We start from the raw sequence: 22,552 nt of genomic DNA, 5'->3' as shown, positions 1-22,552 counted from the left end.
CGAGGCAGGAGGGGGAGGGGCCTCGGCGAGCCCAGAAAAACGACAACGCGAGAAAAATTAGTATTTTTGCACTTCACAAATTAATGACCATGAGCTCGTTTTTGATAAACTCCAACTACATCGAGCCCAAGTTCCCTCCCTTCGAGGAGTACGCGCAGCACAGCGGCCCGGGCGGCGGAGACGGCGGCCCGGGCGGGGGCCCCGGCTATCAGCAGCCCCCAGCGCCCGCGGCCCAGCACCTGCCGCCGCCGCCGCAGCAGCAGCCCCAGCTCTCCCACGCGGGCGGCAGTCGCGAGCCCCCAGCCTCCTACTACGCGCCGCGGGCCGCCCGCGAGTCCTCCTATCCCGCGGCCGCGCTCTACCCCGCGCATGGGGCGGCCGACACCGCCTACCCCTATGGCTACCGCGGTGGCGCCAGCCCGGGGCAGCCGCCACAGCCCGAGCAGCCCCTGGCGCACGCCAAGGCTCCTGCGCACGGCCTGCACGCGAGCCACGTCCTGCCGCCTCCTCCCCCGCAGCATCGTGCGGCGGCCCCTGCGCCCCAGCGGCGCTGCGAGGCTGCTCCAGCCACCCCGGGCGTCCCGTCAGGGGGTAGCGCCCCCGCGTGCCCGCTGCTCCTGGCTGACAAGAGCCCGCCGGGCCTGAAGGGCAAGGAGCCCGTGGTGTACCCCTGGATGAAGAAGATCCATGTCAGCGCCGGTACGTGGCGCCGCTGGGGAGGCGCGGAAGGGTGGGCTGGGGCTGAGCCGGGTTCCAGGGTCGGGGCGGGGATCGGGGGAGAGGCCCCTAGGGGAAGAGGGCCTCGGGAGGGGAGCACTCAACTGGCCCAAGCTACAGTGGGATGTGGGTGTGTGAGCGCCAGCCAGCCGCCTGATTCCAGTGTGAGAACCCTTTTGTACCCGGGGTCCCTTTATCTGGAGATTTACGAGACGACAAACTGTTAGGGCAGTAATTATAGCCCCCATAAATTTAATTGCCCTGGCAGAGGCTTCAGGCCATGTGTCTTTGAAGCTTTTCTTCAGCCCCAATGCCCAGCACTATTCTTTATGGCTCTCGGGTGTTTCCCGTTGTCAATAGCCTGTGAAACATTTTCTTTGCCGTTTTATGTATCTTGCGTGAACTTGGTGTCAGGTTATTATATAATGATGATGTCCAATTGCTCTTCCCCACCCCACCTTCTTTTTCCTCCTCCTTTCCCTCTCCTCCACTCCCTCCTCCTTGGCTTTCTCCTTCGGGGTTATGGGCTTTCAGTCAACCCCAGTTATAATGGAGGGGAGCCCAAGCGCTCCCGAACCGCCTACACCCGGCAGCAGGTCTTGGAGCTGGAGAAAGAGTTCCACTTTAACCGCTACCTGACCCGGCGTCGCCGCATCGAGATCGCCCACACGCTCTGCTTGTCTGAGCGCCAGGTCAAGATCTGGTTTCAGAACCGAAGGATGAAGTGGAAGAAAGATCATAAACTGCCCAACACTAAGATGCGATCCTCCAACTCCGGCTCGGCTTCAGCAGGCCCACCAGGAAAACCACAAACTCAGAGCCCGCATCTGCATCCTCAACCCCACCAGGGCGCCTCCGCGCTCACTCCTTCCTCTGTGTAATGTTCCAGAGCTCCAGACCAGTTCTGTCCCTCACCTGCTTTTCTCCTCTCTTCTGCCCCTTTTCCCATCCACCCGTCCCCATCTGGACTACAACAGACCCCCCAAACAAAACTCAACTTGGAGAAAAGGATGATAAAACGAAGATGTTTTGCGGGTAAGAAAGTGTGTGAACTGCTTGCCACTGAAGAGAAGACAATGACCAGGATGCTGGCTGGTGGAACAACCTGCTGGCCTGGACAAGGCTGCCAGGTTTGGGTACCTGAGAAGGACCACTTGGCATTAAATACTTTTGAGATGGCTGAAGCCAGTCACACAACTCATGTTGACTGGGAACATGTACATTTGTTGCAAGCAGAAGAAAACAGACCCTTTTCCTACATTCCTTACCTTCCCCTCCCTCCTTAAGGCAGCTCATAAAAGCTTGTACTGAACTGAATAAATGAGTAGCCACTGTGGACCTCACAAGATTATTTAATTCTCAAAAATGTATAGACCTTGATGGTAGATGTGACACATGTTGGTTTCCCTTCCTTTCATTTATTTAAAATATTGTTATGGAGATATTGTCTAATTCTGAGGCACAATCTTGGAAGGGAGAGTGCATTTAGTCCCATGTGCAGCTGTATAAATTGTGGTATGGCTCTGTAGAAAGCCATGTGCTAAGAATAAACTCTGTTTAAAAAACAAATTTCTAAGACATATTTGTGTGTTTCCTACTTTTAATTAAAGAAAAGTTCTCTGAATTGAAATGGTTGACCTTTCGTGTAAAAATCCTGTAGATGGTTTGGGTTGCATTCACTTGGACTGACTGCTCACATAATTTGTTCAACTTGAGCTGAACTCTTGTCAAGTTTGACCCACTGTGGGAAAAGTTCCAAAGAGCAGGAAAGCTCTTGAGCTCTGAGAGGGCTCCTCTTCTTCCCAAACTTGGCCAGGCTTTCAAGCTTCAAGTCTCTGTAAGGCATAGAAACGTGTCCTTCTCTGCAATGAAAGGTGAAACCATGCAGTGCTGCGGGCCCACGAGTTTCTGCAGCTGTTCTACATGCTGAACTCTGAGCACACTTGGAAAGAAGTGGTCCCTTTGGTATTTATTGCACCTTCACACTTAATCTGCCTGTTTCCCTGGAGATAAAAAATAGTTTGTGCAAAGAGTTGAGATTGCTTTTTGTCGCTTGGCTGTTTTTAAGGTTCCCTTCACTAACTGCAACTTGGGATTTTTGTTTGTTTTTTCATTTCTTCTTCTTCTTCTTTTTTTTTCCAAGCAAGACCTTTAAAAATAAACTGAATTTTTCTGGTATACCCTCCAAAGTTTCTTGGGAGGAAAGAATAATGACACCTTAAGCATAATGACACCATAACCAAGGTCGATCTGGGAGTATTAAGTGTTGGAAGAAAGCCAAACTCTGAACCAGGGACATCTTCCTTAAATATCACCAGATCGCACTGTGCAACCTAGAGATCTAGATTCAAAAGGCTGAAATCAAACCCCACTTCTCAATCTTCATAGCCCTAGTATCTGCTTACTCATTTACAAATTAGCAAAGAGGATTTAACTTCATTGTCACTGAAGGGAGTACTCTCCAACAAGACTGAGAAAACCAACAGCCCCTAGTCCCAGAATATAAGAACTATCACCTGACCTTGAATGAGTATGGTTTTTAGTTCATGTAATAATTTTAGCAGAGATGGGAAAGGGGTCTCACCCACCTCTGCAGTATCAAAGGAGTTGTAACCGCATTTCCCCATCAGAGGCTAACTACACGTAGCCAGTGGTCAGTGCTGTTAGACCTTCCTCCTCAACTGGTCTGTGTGCCAGAGGCAAGGGTGATCCGTTTTCTACCTGGGAACAAACCAGATCTTAGAGGAAAGTGGACACCAGTCTCTGAGGGGCCTCCTCATCTCCCCAAGAAAATTCAGGAGCAAACAAATATATTCCTTCCCAAGTCAGGCCAAACCTGGCATAAAGTGCATTTTATAAGGTGTGAACAGTGAACGGGTGCCAGGGAGCTCTGGAAGCCCTGCAACTGCCGCAAAAACTTATTAACCCTCCCCCTACTACATGCACTTGTAAAACGAAATTAAATCATGCTGAAAATAGCAATTTTCCCAGGAATCATTAATCACCTCATACAATAAATACTTCTTTGTAATTCAACAGCAATTCTGAAAGGCATTCTCTGGGAAAAGTCTGTGGAGAAGCAAGGGATCTTCTTGCAAATAATGTGGTCTCGGGCAAAGACTCAGCATCTTGGCTGTCTGCTCAAAAAATGCCTAGCCTCTTGGTGGAAATTGAGTGTCGAGCTGCAAAACCTCAATTGGCAGATTATCATCATTTAAGGTAAATTCTTATATTTCTCCTTGGTAGGAAAGGAGGGATATGGGGGCATTCATTAACTTCATATGGAGGCACTTGTTTGGGGGTGGAAGGAGATTTTCTTAATCTATCCGAGAAAAGAGAGAAGATCAAGATTGTTTTTCTAATATTCCCTGACGGAATGTCAGTTTTTGCCCAAGCTGTCTTGATTATTAAGGTATTGGTAAGGTTTACAAAGCCAAAATTACCCACAATGATCCAAATGATTATTTCATTTTTTCAAGTGATTTACCTGCTTCAGATTTGGTCTTTAAGGGAGCTTGTTATAACAGCTTAGAAAATCTCACTTTGTGTTTCAAAATCCTGCATTGTCTGCCCCTTGCTAGGGCAACCATAAGAGTTCACCCAGAGGACAAATTTTCTATCTCATTAATTGTTTTTTTTTTTTTTACGTGAACCCTATGGGCCCCACAAACCCTTGACCTTTAAAGACAGTATTTTGTGTAAGCTCTGTAAGTTTCCTACCAAAATGACCCTTAAACATGGTCCTTCTTCTTTTTCTCTTTCCCCCTTCTTCCCTCTAACACACACTCATCAGTTTTAGTCACAGAGCCACACTATGCATGACTCCTAAGATAAAAGTTTTGTCAACATCTGAAATCAACCTAAATCGGATTGGAGACACTTTAATGGTCACAGTTTGAATTAAGTACTTAACACTATCCCCCCCTGAAGAAAAATGGCACTTTGCAGGCTCTCTTTCCTAGTTTTGCTGAAATCTACAATATACCCGGTGTTTTATTACAGCAGGAATTCAACTGTGACAGGCATAGTAGAGTACTTAATACCCAGGATGGAGCTCCTGGGAAGATTACCTAGATATATGGTGAGTAGGCCCTCCAGACAGCATCTCTGACTTTATATTTAGCTGTCCCAGGATGCCCACATTCCCCCCACCTCTCAGCCTCCTCCCCTTGGAGCGGGTATCACTCTCTCTCCCTCTATCCCTTTCCATACCTTGAGCTTCCAAACTGTGCTGCTTTTCTCACCACTGCCTGTCCTACCACCCTTTCAACATAGAAACAGATCAATGGTTCTTTGAAATGGAAAGAAAGAAAACCCCAAAGAATCTATGTAGCAAACAGAAACCTAGGACTTCCGGTGTGGGTGAGTTGGTTCTTTGTACTTCCTTAGTCTCTGCATCCCTAGTTGTGGTCCGGTATGGAAGAACTCAGTCTTACCTTTCCCAACAGCTGCTCCTGTTGCCCCTTTTCTGTACTATACACCAGCCTGAGAATAATTCTGCTTCCTCTCTCAAAGAGTATGGGCTGGGAAGGAGGAGGAAGAGAGTGTGTTCTGACTCCTTGACAGTAGCAGTGAGGCTGCAGGGGCTGCTGTGAAGCATTTTAGCCTGAAACTTCAGTCTTGGAACTCTGGCATCTCTTCTTCCCAAGGTCCCAAACTCCAGGAGTAACCACTCTCCCCTATCCCCACTTTCAGGCCAGCCCTACTACTTTCAGGCCAGCCCTACTCGCTCTATGATTGATTCCTGGGGCCAAAAGAGATTCCTTGATTGAAAGAATGTCCAAGGCGAAAGAGATATGGATGCCATTTTGGTTTAGTCTTCTCAGTTTACCAATAAGGAAACTGAGGCAGCTGAATGCTTCCCGTTTATGTTCTTTATGTTAATCAGTATGTAGCTTGAATAGAGTCTTGGGTCTCATCTTGGATGGGGTGAGTGTACAGACATCTTTTCTCTGCAGAAGCCTCTTCTGCCTGGAATAGACATGTGCTTCTGGGCTTCACTTGAAACTGAGGGGAGGGCCTCAGGTGTCCAGGGGCCAGGGAACAAGGGTGGCTTCTTGCCTGATGAGCCACCAAAGCAGTTGGGGAAATTATATAACCAAACTACTGTAGCCAGTGTGCTAAGACAGGTGGGTTGACCTCTGGACTCAGGAGGGAACGGATGTCAGGGCATCTGACTGTCCACAATTCTCCTAGTCCTGGAATGACTATTTCTAATATGCTAGCCCTGAGATTTCTGTAGGTGATTGCTGCCTCGGAGCCTGTCAAGGGCGTCTGGGTTCTGGAGGCCTGGGAACTAAAAAAGCCAAACAAGGACCCTGGTTGCAGCAGATAAAGGTGTAGTGCCTGTTCCAGGGAGATATTGAAATTGCAATCTTTGTGGTCACGTGACTCATTAAATAATTAATGTGGATCGTCAGGAATGGATCGGAGTCGTCAGGGCCTCACTAGGAATGAATCTCAGAAGTGAGTCCCCCAACTTCCTATTTGATTTTTAAAAACACACACCCTCAGATTTATATCCAAAAGCTTTTTAACTGCTTCAGGAGGGGTGGAGAGAGGCCGTCAGCGGGCAGGACCCGGAGCTGGCCGACCCACGCTGGGTCGTGGGCTTTTTCCGTAGGGTTTCTGCGAGTTTGGGGAGCGCGGCGCAACCGGGGAAACGTGAGTTCGGGTTCGGGATTTCTGCGGTCACGTCTTGGCTTTCGTGATGAAGTGGGACTGATGCTCAGACAGTTGGTAATGTTCTGATTCACACTGGGGAAGGCTGCAGAGATATCACAGGACGGGCGCGCGGCTTTGTTCAATTTTCCCGGTGTTCATAAATCACCCGCGCCCGGCGAGCGAGGGAGCAAGCGAGCGCCAAAAACGCCGGAGAGAGAGGCCGCAGCGGCAGCGGCAGCGGCAGCCATTGCAGGGGAGAGACCTGGGCAGCGTCTCTTTGTGACTCATTAGTCTGAACGATTTATGGTGGAACTGCAGCCATGAATATTTGACTTGGGGATAAGGAAACAGCAACAATAATAATAACCATAACAATTACAATGCTCCTAAGAGTCAGGGGGTGGGTGGGTGGGTGGCGGTGGATGGCGGCATAGTGGATCTTTCTGGGACTATGTTGAGTGGCAACTGCAGGGTAGCTAAGCCCCACCTTGCTTAGGGTCAGGCCACTGTCCGCAAGGCCAGGGGGCACTCCCTTTGGGGACACAGAGGACAAGTTTGAATAGAGGAAAGGGGCCCAGCATGGATTCCGAGTTCCAAGTGCTTGATGGACACTGGGGGCTGCAGGTCGAGGTGGTGGCAGAGAGCAGTTAGGGGCTGGTGTGCATCCACTTGTTCAGTGTGTTAGGGGTCCATGAAGCCTGAGGGTCAGGGGACTTGTGGGCTATTTGGTAGCCCCTTTTGGCACTCTTAGCAGGATTGCATGGATGCAGGACAGCCACTGGGGCTGATTTGGGCAGGCTAGAGTGTGGGACAGGAACAGGGCTGTGGAAGCAACTGGACCTCAGAGTCCCAGCCCAGCAGAGAACTTCTCTAAGCCAGGGACCCAGCACCCAGGAGGATTCTTTGCCCCTCCTCAGTGTCTTCACCCTATCCCCCAAAAGCTGGCTGACCATTTGCCAGTTAGAGAGCAAGAGAGGGCTGCAAATATCTGGAGGGAGGCGGCAGCAACAGAATTAGGGCCTGGAGGGACTGGCCGCTGCTGTGTAAAGGGAGGCTGGATAGGGTCCCCAGATGGGGTATTGTCTAATACCTGCATCCTCCCCAACTTCCCCCACTTCCAGCAACCATAGCTAGCCTACTCAGAGGGACTGGGTGCTGTGGTGATCCCGCCAGCCCACTGGGGCCGAGAGAGAGGACGCCCCAGGGCTTGAATGAACCAGAAGACAAAACCTTCCAAAACTGCCCCTGGCCCATGGACTGAGCCGGAGTCTGATTTCGCGCCAAACAAAAATGAACACTATTAGTGAGGTTTCAGGAGAGCCGGTGATTGAATGCTCCCAGGCAAGGCTTCCCTTTGTTAGCAGAAGAAAATAAAGCGTGCATTCACACTCCCAAGTTGAGGTGCGAGAGCAGCTCTTGCAGCAGAGGGAGGGCACCAACAGAAAGCCTCTTCCACCTTCCCGTCTTCCTCCGCCTGCACCCCCGCCCCCCACTCCCCACCCCCCCGCCATAAAAAGAAAGAAAAAAAAAAAAAGTGTGGGTGCGGAGATGGAGTATGTATTTATTTTACAAAAATAAATCACCACCTTCAGGCCATTTGTAGACCGGAACCTTTCGAGCAATGAGTGCGCCACATGGGCGAGTGTCCTGGCGACTCTTCCGAGTCCGCGTCACCCCGGGGGCCACCCGGGCACCCGCATCGCCGGCGCCTCCAACTCTGCTCCTCCAAGTCCCTTCTTCCGCGGCCGCCCTTCACCCTCTGCTGTTTGTTTGTCCGCAGAGCCGCCGGATGCCGGAAACGGGGAGTCCCTGAGCGCCCGGAGCTAGAGACACTCTCGGCTTCAGCCTTGGACATCTTTCGAGGTAAGCGCTGCGTCCCCGGTAAGCGCCGGCCCTCGCACCGGTGAAGAAGTTTACTTTCCCTGGCAGCTGCCACCCCTTGCAGCTAGCTGGTCAGTATTGAAAGAGGTGCTGGTCAATATATAACTTCTGAGGAGTTCCCCTCAGCTGCGCGCCCTGCCAGCGAGGGCTTCGGCGACAAAGCTCTACCCCAGACCGGCTTCGTGCAGGAGGGGCGGTTGCAGAAACCAAAGATGTGTGTTCGTCGGGGGCGGGGGCGAGTGGGGGGCTCAGAAGGGCGTGTGTGTTTCTTCGGGCATGCCTCAGACGAACCGAACCGCTCCACGGAACAGCAGGGCCAAAGCCTACTAGTAGAGGCCACGGGCGCGGCGGTAGCCGCGTGGGCCGCTCCTTGTGGACTGTTCACGGCGCCTGCGGAGCCTGGGAGTTCAGCCGTTGTGGTCAGCCTCAGGTCTGCGCGCAGAAAACGTGCCTCGACGCCTTGTAGTTTCTCCTATCGTCTTGCCTTTCCTTGGCAAGAGGGAAGTTGCTGTATTTCAAATGTGTAGACCATCGTTGGCAGCTGGGCTTCTCGGTTTCTTTAGCCGGACTGATCCACTGATCTTCCTGTGGGAAAAGCACGGGTTTTCTGTGTCTCGTCGTTTTCTTTTCCTATTTAGAACAAGAGAAAACTCTTTAAAATTCTTTCCAAGTTCTGGCTTAATTTGTTCTCTTAGTTTAGGATGCAGGGAGGTAGTTACTGTGGTTTATTACCTTGTAAAAGATCCATAAATTTCGTGCCTATTTGGGGGAGGGGCCGCTGGAATAGCTTTCAAAAGCGTGGGATGAAGGAATGGATTTGCTTTGTTCTTTTAGGAATTATTTATTTTTAAAAGTTTGCTGAGATTTTTTTTAAATCTTCTATTCCCTAGGCCTCAGTCTTCCCTAAAATCTGCTCCTACAATAGATATCAGGTTGTTAATTAATTGAAACACTATTCACTGATGCTCTAGGGCTGATAAGGTGTTCTGGATACAATTATTACTTTATCAGATAGGAAGTAAACAGAGTAATAGTAAAGCTGGTACTTTCTCAGCTACTGTATGTTTATTTATCCCAAGTATAGATAGAGCATTTCAGGAATTTGTAACTCAGATGTACTTAGGATTTGCATTTCAGAACATAACAGAACCACCGCATGTGTAAACAGTTGCAGAGGTCTGTGGCCAGGGGTATAAAATGATAATACATATCCAAGAGAACTTGGAGCCCATTTGTACTGTAGTTGCACCCACAGGAAATATCTCATGTTAAATAATGATCTATAACCTGCCCCCCCAACCCCCCCCCCCCACACACACACAGTGGGCTAAGGGCCTTACCTGACACTGAATAGAAAAAACCACTACAGTTAAGTAAAGGGAGAAAAATGTTAAGTGTATTTTTGACGGAGAAATCAGATTACAGTGTTTGAATACAGATATAGCTAATCTGCCAACAGCCTTGCAAATATTGACTAAAGCTCTGTATCCTTGGTCACTTGCTCCTTCTAAGACAACTTTGTGCTATTTTGGCTCCATTGCATGGATCTAGGGCTTTTGTCCGAGCCCTGGCCAGGTTGAGTGGAGGAGTCAGTAAAGGGGGAATTGGCAGCTGGGTTTCCCAACCTGCGCCTAGATACTTGAGCATCTCTATTCTTGTTCTCTGGAACAAAACGGAACCATAAAAGGCCCATAGCCTTGCTTCAGGAAAGTGGGTTTCAGAGTGGTGAAGGAGGACTCTCAGCTGCTGGTTCCCTGGGGGCTTGGCCAGACCAAGATCTCTCTTAGGGAAGCCATTTTCACTTCAAAAGTTAAACTTCCTTTGACTTGTTCAGATTTTTCCCTTCACATCCCACCCAATCACCCCATCCCACTCCAAGTCGTTAATGTTAATTGTTAAACAGCAGTTGAAGCATTAACTGGGCTGTTAATAGAGGTATAGAGGCTCCTAGCTGAAGCTGAGATGCTGCTGGGCCTTTCTGGCGTTAAGGCATTTCTCTGAAGCAGGACCAAAGACTTCTCTCATTGATTTATCGCCTCGGAATTTCGGTTTGCTCCAGACTGCTCTGAGAGTTCTAAAGGGGGCCTCTTCTCATTTTTGAGTTGAAGCCTATGCAGAAACTTTAGTTGGCAAGGAAGGGAGTTTGCCAGGCTATCTGGAGAGCTCAGGGTGAAATTATACGGATGGATGGGGTAAGGGGAGCAGAGGCCAGTGTATTAGTTGTCTGAGTCCTTGGGAAACCAGAGAGTGCTTTTGAAAAGAGCCTTTGGGCCTGACCCCTACCCCTCAAACCTGAGAGAAGCTGGTTTTCGATTTGGGTTCTCACTTTGTAGCCTGTGACTTAGGTCAGAGCTGGGAAGGTTCACATAGGGGTTCTCTCCTAGCTATCCCATAGACAGAACTTTATCCAGCTTAGGCCGGGACTTACTTCCAAGGAATTAGGCCTCCTCCTTTTTTATTGCCCTTCTCATTTGGACACCCCCATGACCAGGCCTCTGCTGAGGGCCTTATTTTCTCACCAGGCGCCTTCTGTCCCTCTGCAGGGCAGAAGGGGAGGGAAAGAACCATGCACAGCTTTCTGCAGCTGCTACAAGTGAGCCCTCATGCTTAGAGAGTCATAGCCAGCTGAAGACCCACTCTCAAGGAACAAAAGAATATGGCATGAGGATCTTACCACCACCTCAGAGCATTCCCCAAGTTAGAAACAAAGACCTGAAAAGAGGGAGTTTTTAGATGGCTTCTGAGAACGTGAACTGTTGAAGTCAGTGGACAGAGCCCCCAAGCAGAAGGCAGGAGTTGGAGTGGGATGAGGAGGGGGAATGCCAGGTTCCTCATGAGCAGAGTTGGTCCCGTTCAGTTTCTGATGGTGGACACAGAGTTGTCTTTGAGGAGAGTGGACACACTTGTCTGCAGAAAGGGTCTTAGGTTGTCTTGTAGGTTATTTCAAGGGATGCCAGCCAACATTGGTTCTTTTTTTTTTTCCCCTCTCTTGCAGCGACAATTAGATCATTTCCCCTTACATTTTTCATCATTAGAAGCCTATAATTTCATGTATCACTCAGCTATGCACTAAGGAAATGTGTAAGTGCAGATTTAGCCTGGACACTTGGTCCCTCCAGATTTTGCAACCCTGACCCACCACTCTAGAGCCAAGCATCTCTCTTGTAGGGGGCTCCTATCAAAACCAGCTGGACTTGGAGGAGGTGCTTCGGCCTTTTGTCAGGTAATTATGGGCCTTTTGGGTTTCTCCAGTGACTGTGGTGTATGGTGTGGGTGTTAGCAAACTCCATACAATGGCAGGCCATTAGGGAGTCCACTGAAGAGGCCAGTTAGTACTGGGTTTTCTTCTGGAAACAGGGCCAGCACCTTTTGCCTTTTGATATACTGGCCAGTTGGCCAGGGGAGACTGGAGTGCTTGGGTGTTTTGGGTTCAGCTTGTGTGTAAGTGGGAGACTATAAGGAAAGTTCTTCAGACTGTGAGAATGGGGACAGAATTGCTCTTCCCTTGTGCTGACTCATGTGTACAGAAATGTAAGTGGAGCTAAGTGGCCTTGTGTGATGAGTGTTGGGATGGGGGGAGATGCCCCAGTGTCCTACTGTCCTGGATAAAACTTCCCCATTGCTGGTCAAGGTCCCCCAGTTCACCTCCCTGAAAGCTAAATGTTCTGATTGGAAACGTAGTTCCTTCAGTGATTCCCTATTTCAAATAAAAGGATTTAAGTTGACGTATGACCACGTGAGCACATAATACAGCGCATTATTGTGGCATTTGGAGCGGAGACCCAGACGGGCTTTGCCTGTGATTACGTTTTCTAGATTCTCTACAGAGCGAGAGCTTTCCCCCACCCCCACGCACCCACCTCCTCCTTCTTCCCCTTCTCCGGAGAGTGCTCTCCTAGCGGGTTGCAGTTTTCAGCGCTCATGGAGCGGTTCTGGGCGAGCTAGCCGATGGGACTCCAGGCCACACCGGGAGAATGGAATTTATTTTAAGGTATTTCTGTTGATTGTTCATATCTGGAGTGAGTTATGGCTGTGAGAGAGACAAAGGTCAGGCGAGGAGACCCTGGTTCATGGACAGGACCCTCAGCGCCTCTCTTCCTTTGTTTCTTCCTTAGAATCGAAAGCATTTGAAAGATCCCCAGTGGCGCCTCAGACTGCATTTAATTCCCTGGCAAGTGTTGGGGGGTGTAAAGGAAAGAGCATTTGGGGGCTACTAGGTGGGCCTGGTGGCCTCCAACACTCGAGTGGCTTTGTCCACTGCAGCGGGAATTGAGTCCCAGAAGCTGAGCCCCTGGTGGATGCGAGTGTTGGAGCACTGCCGGCTCCAGCCAAGGTGGCCTGAGTGCAGCTCACAGCTTGCTGGATGGAACTGCCTGGAGAGGGTGGGGGCTGAGTGAAGGAGAAGGGGAATTGCTCTGTTTAGCCGTGTTTGCTGGCTAGGATGGAGGGTGAAGGCTGACCTGGACAGCCAGAGCAGCTGGGGGAGAGAAATCAATGAGTGTCCAGATGCGCTGCCATTTTATTGATGATGCTTCGGGCCACTTTGTTCAGTGTTAGGTGGTTGCACGCGCTTTTCCACTTGCCAGACTGAAGGAGCCAGACCCTGAGGACTAGCCATTGTTTGCCCGAGTACCCTTTGCCTGAACAGGGGTGGAGAAGGACAGCTCAAATCTAGGAGAGGCTTGGGCTGGGGGCAAGCATGCTGAATGCCCAGAAGCTCTGTTGTTCTAACATTCAGGAGACAGAGAAAGGAGGGAGCTGGAGCTAGCTGAGCTTCGTAAGACACAAGGCTGGGGCGCCCCCTGTTTCACCCCCAGCCGGCTAGGAGAGTTGGAGAACTGGCCGGTGTGCCCTGGGCTGGAGGGAAGTCTGAAAGCAAAGTCTGCAGAAAGCAGAGGCAGACATCTTCAGAGTCCCAGGAGCGGTGCTGTAGTCAGAATGGGGGCAGATGAGAGTTAAATAGCTTCCAAATTACTGGGAAAGCCCGAGCTAATTGGGCTTTAGGGACCCCATAGGAAGGATGGAAACTCCCTAAAAAGGTGAGGGAAATTTCACTTTCCTCTGCTGAAGTTCTTGGAGCAGAGAAAAGTGATGCCTACAAAGGAGCTGGGAATCGGATCTGTGTCCTGACTTAAAAACAAACAAACAAACAAAAAAACCCCAAAACTTTCCTCACTGGGGGAAAAAAAAAAAAAGAAATCAAATCAGATTTCTCCTACTTGAGTGAGATTTACTTCCCCAGACAGAAGGGCTGCTTCAGCCCTCCCCGCTACTGGCCCAGGCACTAACCGTGTTTAACTGAGGCCGTTTCAAGTGCTCTAAAACACCCCTTGGAAATAAAATGTAAGCTTTAATTGCTGTTCAATTACTTGTCAGCATTTCATATGATTTATGACCCAGTTCTGGTGCATTTTTGACCCAGTTAAAGACTCATAAATAATATAGTTTCACTAGAAAGAATGAGAGAAGGAATAGAGGTTTGTTAAATGCATCTTTTTATTGTCGCTTCAGTGCCAGCAAGTGGAATAAATATCTAAGGATGGACTACCGAGCTGGTTCTGTATAAAAGTGTACACAGACAGAAGCCAGTAGAGGTGTTTATAGAGAACTGGTTGGTTTTTCCCACATGGAAAGAGCCAAAGCCACTCCATCATAGCTGAACTATAGCCATTAAAAAAATAAAGGCTAGTCTCCCCCTTTACCCTCAAAATGCCAACCTCACCCTCAGAAGCAAGCTTATTTCCTCATTGATTTTCTTCCCCAACCTGGGATTTCTGTGCCTTTTGTAGCCAACAGTTATTCCCCACCTTCCTCCCTGGCTGCACAGCCACCCACAGGCTCTCACAGATAAGTTCATAAAGATACTTCTGTAAAGGATAGAAAGGCACCAGGGCACTTCTGATGTTCCAGACACTCTTCTAGTGCTGAAAATATGTTTTCTTCTAGTCTTCATGGGTGAGAGATGGGGGCAGGGAACAGGGCTTAAGAGTACTGGGGGAGCCAAGGGGTCCTCTCCCCAGAGAGAACCTCAGTGGTTTTGGTGGAGCCGGGTGAATGGCTGCGGGATTTACTTAGGGCGCTTGGGTAGGGGCTGAAATCGACAGGCGATATTTTCCTTTTAAAAAAGCAGTAACAAACAAAAATCCTTCAGCTATTATACATTATTATTTTTAATCAATTCACCCATCTGGCTCCAAAGATCAGTCCTTTGGATTTTAGCAGAGAGGCCTGGGGCCCAGCAATCTGCGTGCCAGGTCGCCAGACCCTAGTCTTGAGGTCCGAGCCCCACTTCTGCCCGCTGCCCAGAGGAGGTCCTGGCCCAAGCTCCCGCCCTATCTTTCCCTGGGCTCCCTGCTCGGCGGCTCCCGGCCTCTCTGGGCGCCGGCGGAAAGGTATGCGTCCCGGGTCCCCCAGCCCTCACCTCGGCGCCCCGGGCCGTCCCCTCCCCTGGCAGGTTCTCACGGAGAGCGGGCCTTCCCGGCAGCTGGCTTAGCTGAGAAGGCGGCGAGTCGCGTCAGCAGTTTGGAGGAGAAAGTGCGGGTTGATTATTGACCCACGCCTTCTTTCTTCAAATGCTACATCCGACCCAGCCGGTTTGAAGAGAAAATGCCGCCGAGCGGATTTTTGCGGCCGGCTCTTGCCTCCTACGCTGCCTCGCTCCCCCTTTCAAGTCGCGCTGCAGCAGTATGCCATAAGGAGCAAGTGTTTGCTGTTTTGTGCTCTGTTTACAGCTTTGGGGCGCCGAGTCATAAATCTTGCCCAGCCATAAATGACAAAAACCATTGGTATGCATGAGGCCACCCTGGCCCGGAGTGCTTTTTGATTTCTCCCTTTTCCCTTGGCTTTGTTTTTGCTCTAAGGTGACACTTTGGCTCCCTGACAGTTTAAACATACTACTTATATTTTTAACACCTTCCTTTGAGAAGGACCGGCCGTTGACACCTTGGAATTGCACGAATGCTCCATTTCTCTTTTGCCACACACATATCCTGACAGAGTTCACTTCCGAATCTGGAAAGTTGAGGGAGGCATTAGGAGGGAGAAAGACTATCCTCCTTAAAGTTTTGGCAAAATCGCTGGGCATATTGGGCCTTTCCTCTGCTCAGCGTCCCTATCTGCCACTAATTAGGGCAGAAAATATAGACGCGGTTTCCTATTGGGGTCAGAGGTATCTTAGCCCGAGAGTGAGCCGCGTGTTTGTACTGTGAAATGGGTACAGAAGGGTTGGACACCTAGAATTCTAACACCTTTGTGTGTACCTGAGCCCAGAGCGGCCCGTTTTACTGCCTGGACAAACCATATCTCCCCCAGGCTACCTCCCTCCCGGCCGCCAGGATTTCAAGGATTTCCACCTGAAAAAATATAACCAGAAAGCCCAGTTGGCTCTGGGGGAGGACTCCCAAGAAAGGAGGCCCTGTCCCAGCCCCTAGAGACTGGCTTTGAGGTTCTCAGCTTGGGGGTGGCAGGTGAGGTAAACTGCCCAAAGTCTGGGGAACTCTCTTCTCCTGGTTCTCTGCCCCGCAACTGGAAATGTTTAGAGCATGGGGTAAGGTCGTTTCTCAAACGGATTCCAAAGAAATAGAGCCCAGGAAGAGAGCCCCTTTGTGAGAGCCGTTTGTCCTCATTAGCATAATTTTCCTGGACTTTAGTGACGCTTAGGAGCGGGGAGAGGGAGGGCGTTGGGGGTTGGGGGGAGACTGCCCTCCCCCCCCGCTGCCGCCGAGCTCCCCCTCTCGCTCGCCTCCGCCCCATCCCCCACGCCGGCGGCGTCCTCCCCCCCAACCCGGCCGCCTCGGCCTCCCTTCCCGCCCGCCCCCAGCACCCCCACCGCACCCCCCGACCAGACGCTGCTCCGCGTGTAATATTCATAAGAAACATACCCAAGTCGGTGCCACTAGCCCAGGCAGAGCCCCGCGCCGCGCTAGCGCTTATCTCCGGGCCGCGGCTGCTGCCCTCGGGAAGGGCAGGGGGCGGGGGTGTGGGGGAGGGGAGGGTGGGTGGGGTGGGTGGGAGGGGGGGTCCGAGCCGCCCCAGTCCGCCCTGGGCTAGCCGTGCCGGAGCAGCGAGGCGGCCAAGCTCTGCACCGCGACGTCCGGGCCTCAGGGTCTCCCTCCCGCCCGCCGTCTCGGCCGATGCTGAGGGTCGGTGCCCATCCCGCGCCGAGGGGACCCGGCCGGGCCGCCGAGCCGGGCCGGGGGCCGGAGCCCGAGCCTGCGCCCGAGCCCGAGCTCGTCAGAAGTTAAGGTAAGCAGGGCTCCAACCGGCCGCTCTCAGCGCTGAATGGTGGAGTTTACGTCTCGGTGATTTATGGCTGCAGACTTAAATCTCGGTTCAAGAAGAGTTCACAAGCCGGAGCTTCCTTCCCGGCAGTGACTGATACCCTTACACTTCGAGTTCAGGCCGCTTTCCCATCCCCGCCCCCACCTCTTCCCTCTCCCAAGCCCAGCCTGAACTTTTCGGGGTTAGGAAGGAGAGGAAGGGGCGGGCGAGGGGACGCGGGGTCTCTTACCCGCCGTTCCCGTTTGAACTCGGGGTGAGGGCAGGCCGAGGAAGGGGCGGGAGTGGAAAAAGAGAGCGGTGTCTGAAGGAAGGAGGTTGAATTTGGGCAGATCTTCCAGAGAGACAATAGGGCTTGCTTCCTGCACTCAGTTTAGCCTCAACTCTGTTTCAGTTCTTGCACCTGGGGGTTATTCTCCAGAAACGGAGCTTTTCAGAGGAATCTCCTCCCATCCCCAACCTTTGCTTGGGGGTGCCAAGCAAAGTTTCCTGGCTGGCAAATCTCCAACTTCTTTACCAGGTTGCAAACTTTGGGGGCTGGGTTGGGGTAGAGAGGAGGTTTGTGGATTGTGTGGGCCCCAAGGTGGGCCTCAAACAATAGGAAGGGCTTTGGTGGGTGAGTTCACATTTTGAGATTATGGAGTTTGTTGTTTGCTCTTAGAGGTTTAAAGGTATTTTAAATTATTTTACAAGGCAATGCATAACTTGATGAAAAGACTTAAGTAAGCCGCAGGCGGGTGTAGCCTCTGATAATGGATTAGCAAGTCACTTGAAATATTGCATGTTCAAGATCAGCTTAATTTTGTTTTATCTAATATCTTTCTGTTCAAGTGTCTGGAGTAATTTTCTTAACCTGACGTTTTATTTTACAAAGATACAAGCCCAGTATCTTAAAAATTTATAATGGCAGACATTAACACTGCCAAATGTAATTGGAACTATTTTCAGTGAAAGAACAGGAAACAGAGACATTAAATTGCTATTCTGTTTTAAATTTTATTTTATCCTTTATTTACTTTTGATCATGGGATCTGTAGCTTCCTATCTATTTCCAAAAGAGAAACCGTACAGGCTCAAGATCACATACAATAACTCCGGATAAGGGATGCTGTAATTTTTAATTTTGGTTCTGGAAAATTAATTGTGCCTGTTTTCCAGATGGTGGTCAGATTGTTGGTTTAATAATGAAATCCAAAAGAGTCTATTATTAAAACCAAAATTATAATCATTCACTGGTAGATGCTTATTACACTAATTTTTTTCTAGTTAACAAAGGGTCTGCTATTTCTGGAAATCTTTAATAACTCCAGGGCACAAATACACATAGTTGAGGTATGAAGTGTAAACCCTTTTCTTCATGAATTTGTTATTGTAATTTTCTTAAATGGTCAGAGACTAACATTCTGATTGCGTGGTGGTGGTGGGGGTGACTATATGAACTCACATGAAAGTTTTCTGAGCTGAGAGCTAGAGGTTGACCATGCAAAGGTGAAAACATAAAACAGATTTCACTTTTACAACATGCTTTCTAAATGAAAAGGGATTAAGAAGGCTTTCAGTTGCTTTTTAGCTTTCCAGGTTTGTCCTTTACTTTGTATTTCTGAAGCAGGTAAATAGGCCAAGTAGCACATAACAACAATAACAGCACACAAAGATCAGAGAACTCTAGCAGGATTTTATGGCTTGTGCTTCCATCCCTCGTCCGGAGCCAAATGACCCCCATACATCAAATTACATAGCAGTTTCTAAGACAGAACCTATTATCGTTAAGTTGGAAGGAGAGTTCAAGCGGTGGTCATGGAGATGACGCTGGTTTTTCAGGTTCCTGATGTTTTTTTTTTTCTCTAATCCATCATGTTTTAACAGGTAGAATTTGATAGTTGTCCTGAATAACAGGACCTCAGAAAGTCCAAGGCAGAAAGTCCAAGGAGGGTCTGGGGACTTCTGTAACAGGGGGAAAGAGGTGGGAGTGGCTTGCTGGGACCTGCCTGAGAAATAGGGAGAGGGAGGAGTAAAGAACTGTTCAAGATTTGAGTTTTACTTTTTGGAGAGGGTCTTGTTGTCTGTCTTTTCCCACCCGGAATGTTCCAGCCACCGTTTTCTCTCCCCTTCTTGACCACAGAGGTCTCATTAGGAGGAGGTGGGTCATATCCTTACACAAGGGTAGATTAACTGTCTAACAAGCTCAGCTTCTGAAATCAACAAGGGTCCAGTCGGGCTATTGCCTGAAAAGATATTGTGCGTACCTCTCTTGGGTGCTGAAAGGTCCAAGAAGGGCCTGGATGGGAAGTCACCCCGCGTCATGGGTTCTTTTGGCATATATTAATCTTAAAGAAAATACTGGAGGAAACGTTGGTGACCCAAACTCTCCTTTGCCCCTCCCCATGATCTCCAGAAGGGAGGAATGCAAGGAGGGGAGACCCCAAGTTTCTTCTTCCCTGGAAAATAAGGGATTCGAATCCTGTTCTTTTCTAGCCCATCAGGCCTTTCTCCTTTTGAACTCCAGCCCCGGCTTCCCGACCTCTTTCTCTCCTTCTCTCTCCCTGGAAAACCCCCCAACTCCAGACGCAAGTTAAGCAAATATTTGTAGCTGCCAGTAAATTCCAGCGGCTTTTTATAGCGCGGCTCTCTGCGCCCGGGGCCAAGTCGTGCTGCTAAATATTGCTGACCACTTTTTCTTTTATGGCTTTCATGTCACTTAGCTATTGAGAGTAAGATGGATTTGCGCGGAGCCCTCACGGCGCTGCGATTCTCGCCCCCCAGGTCTGCGCGGGGCGGCCATTGGCTGCGGAGCGTCACGTGACCGCGGGGGCGTGCCAATGTGCGCCCTCACGGGTGTCAAGCCTCTGTCAGAGCGTGCGATCAAGATCGTGAAACAACGCGATGCAAAAAGCGACCTACTACGACAGTTCGGCGATCTACGGTGGCTACCCTTACCAGGCAGCCAACGGGTTCGGTTATAATGCCAATCAGCAGCCGTACCCGGCATCCACAGCGTTGGGCGCCGATGGCGAGTACCACCGACCCGCCTGTTCACTCCAGTCGCCTGCAAATGCCGGGAGCCACCCCAAGGCGCACGAGCTGAGCGAGGCCTGTCTGCGCACCCTGAGCGGTCCGCCCAGCCAGCCTCCGGTTCTCGGCGAGCCGCCCCTGGCCCCACCGCCACCTCAGGCTGCGCCCCCTGCCCCACCGCAGCCTCCAGCCCCGCCGCAGCCCCCTGCACCCACCCCTGCCGCGCCCCCGCCCCCCTCTTCAGTCTCCCCACCTCAGAATGGCAGCAGCAACCCCACCCCCGCCAGTGCAGCCAAGAGCCCCCTCCTCAACTCGCCCACCGTGGCCAAACAAATCTTCCCCTGGATGAAAGAGTCTCGGCAAAACACAAAGCAGAAAACCAGCGGCTCCAGCTCAGGTAAAGAGGTGCCTTGCGCAAGAGGGCCCTCCGTCCTGGCTTCCAGCCCCCCAAACCACCTCCAGCCACAGCCAGCAGGGTCTGGGAGCGCTGGAATATTTCCAGAATTCACTGCTCCTCCTTCCCCCAACCCTCAAAGGTTTCCAGAGTCTTTGCAACTAGGGAAATGATTGGACTCTGTGTGCCTGGGAAACCCTAGAGGGAGACTTGATGAGAGTCTTTCTGGATCTAAGAACAAGTGGGCCCTAGTGACTTTGGAATACCTGCTTGTAGAGTTAGGACCTTTGGGCAGAACAGACATGGGCACCACTGTTTCTCTTTTTAGCACAGCTCCTTATTTCTAATGAAACGGTGGTACCTACCCCACAAGGAAATGTGGCAGAATAAAAGCAGGCCTCCAAGTCAGAATCAATGGTCTGCCTATAATCAGAACCTATTTTTAATTTTTGCTCCAGCAGATGGAGTGGCTGCCTTACCTCTGGGAAGGCCCTGCTCAGACTTAGTACAATGAAGGTCGCCAGGGATTTCCTGGGGGAGGGGATTCAGCCTTGTCATCCTAATGGGAACCACATGGTCCTCCTGGAACCAGATTCCAGGACAGACTCTGGGTCTTGTGCTTCCCAGCATCTTGGTTTCCTATGCCACTGCCTTCTCCAGTTGCTAGAGCTCTGTTCTGAACCTGAGCATCTGGAGCCATCCGGAGCCAGGAATGGGGCAGGGCAGGGGGGGGGGTGGGTGGGGAGCAGGGAGAAAAGGAGGGTCAGGATTAGTGGGCATAGCTGGGGCATGCTGCTTGGTGACATGAAGAACCCTAATTAATGGCATCCAGCACCAGATGCCTGGGCCTCCCCACCAGAAACGGGATTTCTTTTCAATGGGATCTCCTTCTTTGGCCAGAGAAAGCCTTCCAGATTGGAGCTTCCACTCCAGTCCTCTTTACTGGACAGAGTAAATAAGAGGCCAGTGGAGGCAACTGTCCAATCCTTCAGTGAGATAGTGATGGAGGGAAGGTTTATTGAGTGTATATTAGGTGCCCCACATTCCAGTTACTGTAAAGGGAATAAACAGAATGAGACCTGCCCACGCAGAGCTTGTAGTCTGATAGGGCAAAGGATAAGGAGATGAACCAGAAACTGAATAGCTCCAGAAGGGAAACACAGTGTAGGAATGCAAACAGGGCGTTCTGCTTTTCTGTTCCTTGCCCGCTTGGAGAGGCTTATGACTTGCAGCTTTAGTCAGTGAGAAACTGCTGACACTGTTTCCCTACCAGGACAGAAAATAGTACCTACGTCCTTCTTCCTCTTTCTGGGCCCTGATAGATGGAGGGATCTTTGGGGCCTGGAGGAAGGAGGGGCCTGGCTAGGTCAGGGGCTGGGCGGGGCAGCCCCTGATGCCACTCTTCCTCTCTCCTCTGATCTCGCAGGGGAGAGCTGCGCAGGTGACAAGAGCCCACCTGGGCAGGCATCATCCAAGAGGGCGCGCACGGCCTACACAAGCGCGCAGCTGGTGGAACTAGAGAAGGAATTTCACTTCAACCGCTACCTGTGCCGGCCGCGCAGGGTGGAGATGGCCAACCTGCTGAACCTCACTGAACGCCAGATCAAGATCTGGTTCCAGAATCGACGCATGAAATACAAGAAGGATCAGAAGGGCAAGGGCATGCTGACGTCATCAGGGGGTCAGTCCCCAAGTCGCAGTCCCGTGCCCCCCGGCCCTGGCAGTTATCTGAACTCTATGCATTCGCTGGTTAACAGCGTCCCATACGAGCCCCAGTCGCCCCCGCCTTTCTCCAAGCCCCCTCAGGGCGCCTATGGGTTACCCCCCGCCTCCTACCCTGCGCCCCTGCCCAGCTGCGCACCGCCGCCTCCACAGAAACGCTACACGGCGGCAGGCGCGGGCGCGGGGGGCACACCTGACTATGATCCACACGCGCATGGCCTGCAGGGCAACGGCAGCTATGGGACTCCACACTTACAGGGAAGCCCCGTCTTTGTAGGGGGCAGCTACGTGGAGCCCATGAGCAACTCTGGCCCGCCCCTCTTTGGCCTAACTCACCTGCCCCACACAGCCTCGGCTGCCATGGACTACGGGGGTGCTGGGCCACTGGGTAGCGGTCACCATCATGGGCCCGGGCCAGGGGAACCGCATCCAACCTACACGGACCTTACCGCCCACCATCCTTCTCAGGGAAGAATTCAGGAAGCCCCCAAGCTCACCCATCTGTGATGGTGGGCTTGGGGCTCTGCCAGAGAGTCCCCCCCGCCGCCCATCTTTCTTCATTTGCTTTTTTTGTTTTAAGGTTCTTTCTGCACCTCCCTTTCCTCTCTTCTCCACCCGCCCCGCTCTCCCCCGACCCGTTTTGTTTTCTTTGGTAACACGTTTTTATGGTTTATGTGACGTAGCAATCTTGGTTGCTGGAATGGCTGTTGGTATCAGTAGCGATATGTATCTGCTCCCGCCCCTCGCTGGGCCGTTGGCCTCGCACCCTTTACCTTCTCTACTCTTTGATCAGAAACAGGGTATATGAACAAATTTTCTAGCCGAGTTGTTCAATGTGAATTTGTTCGTACATTATGGCTCCCGAGGGGAAGCAATTAATTTTTT

General features: G+C 51.0%; 2 protein-coding genes and 1 long non-coding RNA gene across 7 annotated transcripts in view; 2 read left to right on the top strand and 1 right to left on the bottom strand.

Moving 5' to 3' along the window:
* The window catches only part of HOXA3 (homeobox A3), a 31,444-nt gene extending 9,256 nt beyond the window's left edge, over nucleotides 1-22,188 (top strand). Inside the window, exons 1-4 of one of the 5 annotated variants that reach the window (XM_070369457.1) lie at nucleotides 3,881-3,936; nucleotides 8,162-8,244; nucleotides 19,303-19,948; nucleotides 21,372-22,188. In XM_070369457.1, coding sequence (XP_070225558.1) covers nucleotides 19,423-19,948; nucleotides 21,372-22,174 — 1,329 coding nt within the window. In that variant the 5' untranslated portion in view covers nucleotides 3,881-3,936; nucleotides 8,162-8,244; nucleotides 19,303-19,422 and the 3' untranslated portion in view covers nucleotides 22,175-22,188. Of the gene's footprint in view, nucleotides 1-3,880; nucleotides 3,937-8,161; nucleotides 8,245-8,916; nucleotides 11,486-11,520; nucleotides 12,254-16,366; nucleotides 16,507-19,302; nucleotides 19,949-21,371 lie in introns of those variants that run through there. The other 4 variants (XM_070369458.1, XM_070369460.1, XM_070369459.1 and 1 more) reach the window with 4 other exon arrangements.
* On the top strand, nucleotides 8-2,300 carry HOXA4 (homeobox A4). Its single transcript, XM_005903683.3, has 2 exons — nucleotides 8-699; nucleotides 1,252-2,300. The coding sequence occupies exons 1-2, from the start codon at nucleotides 84-86 to the stop codon at nucleotides 1,596-1,598; spliced, it is 963 nt and encodes a 320-aa protein (XP_005903745.3). The 5' UTR covers nucleotides 8-83; the 3' UTR covers nucleotides 1,599-2,300.
* On the bottom strand, nucleotides 8,597-16,278 carry LOC138987613 (uncharacterized). The gene is made up of 2 exons (XR_011463992.1): nucleotides 16,143-16,278; nucleotides 8,597-8,892 (listed from the first exon to the last, which is right to left on the bottom strand). It is a non-coding gene; the product is annotated as an uncharacterized lncRNA (long non-coding RNA).
* Nucleotides 22,189-22,552: the final 364 nt, after the last annotated feature.

This window comes from Bos mutus, chromosome 4 (assembly GCF_027580195.1).
Source record: "Bos mutus isolate GX-2022 chromosome 4, NWIPB_WYAK_1.1, whole genome shotgun sequence".
Classification (NCBI taxonomy): domain Eukaryota; kingdom Metazoa; phylum Chordata; class Mammalia; order Artiodactyla; family Bovidae; genus Bos; species Bos mutus.
The sequence above is the reverse complement of the archived record's forward strand: the minus strand, read 5'-3'. Positions and strand labels throughout refer to the sequence as shown.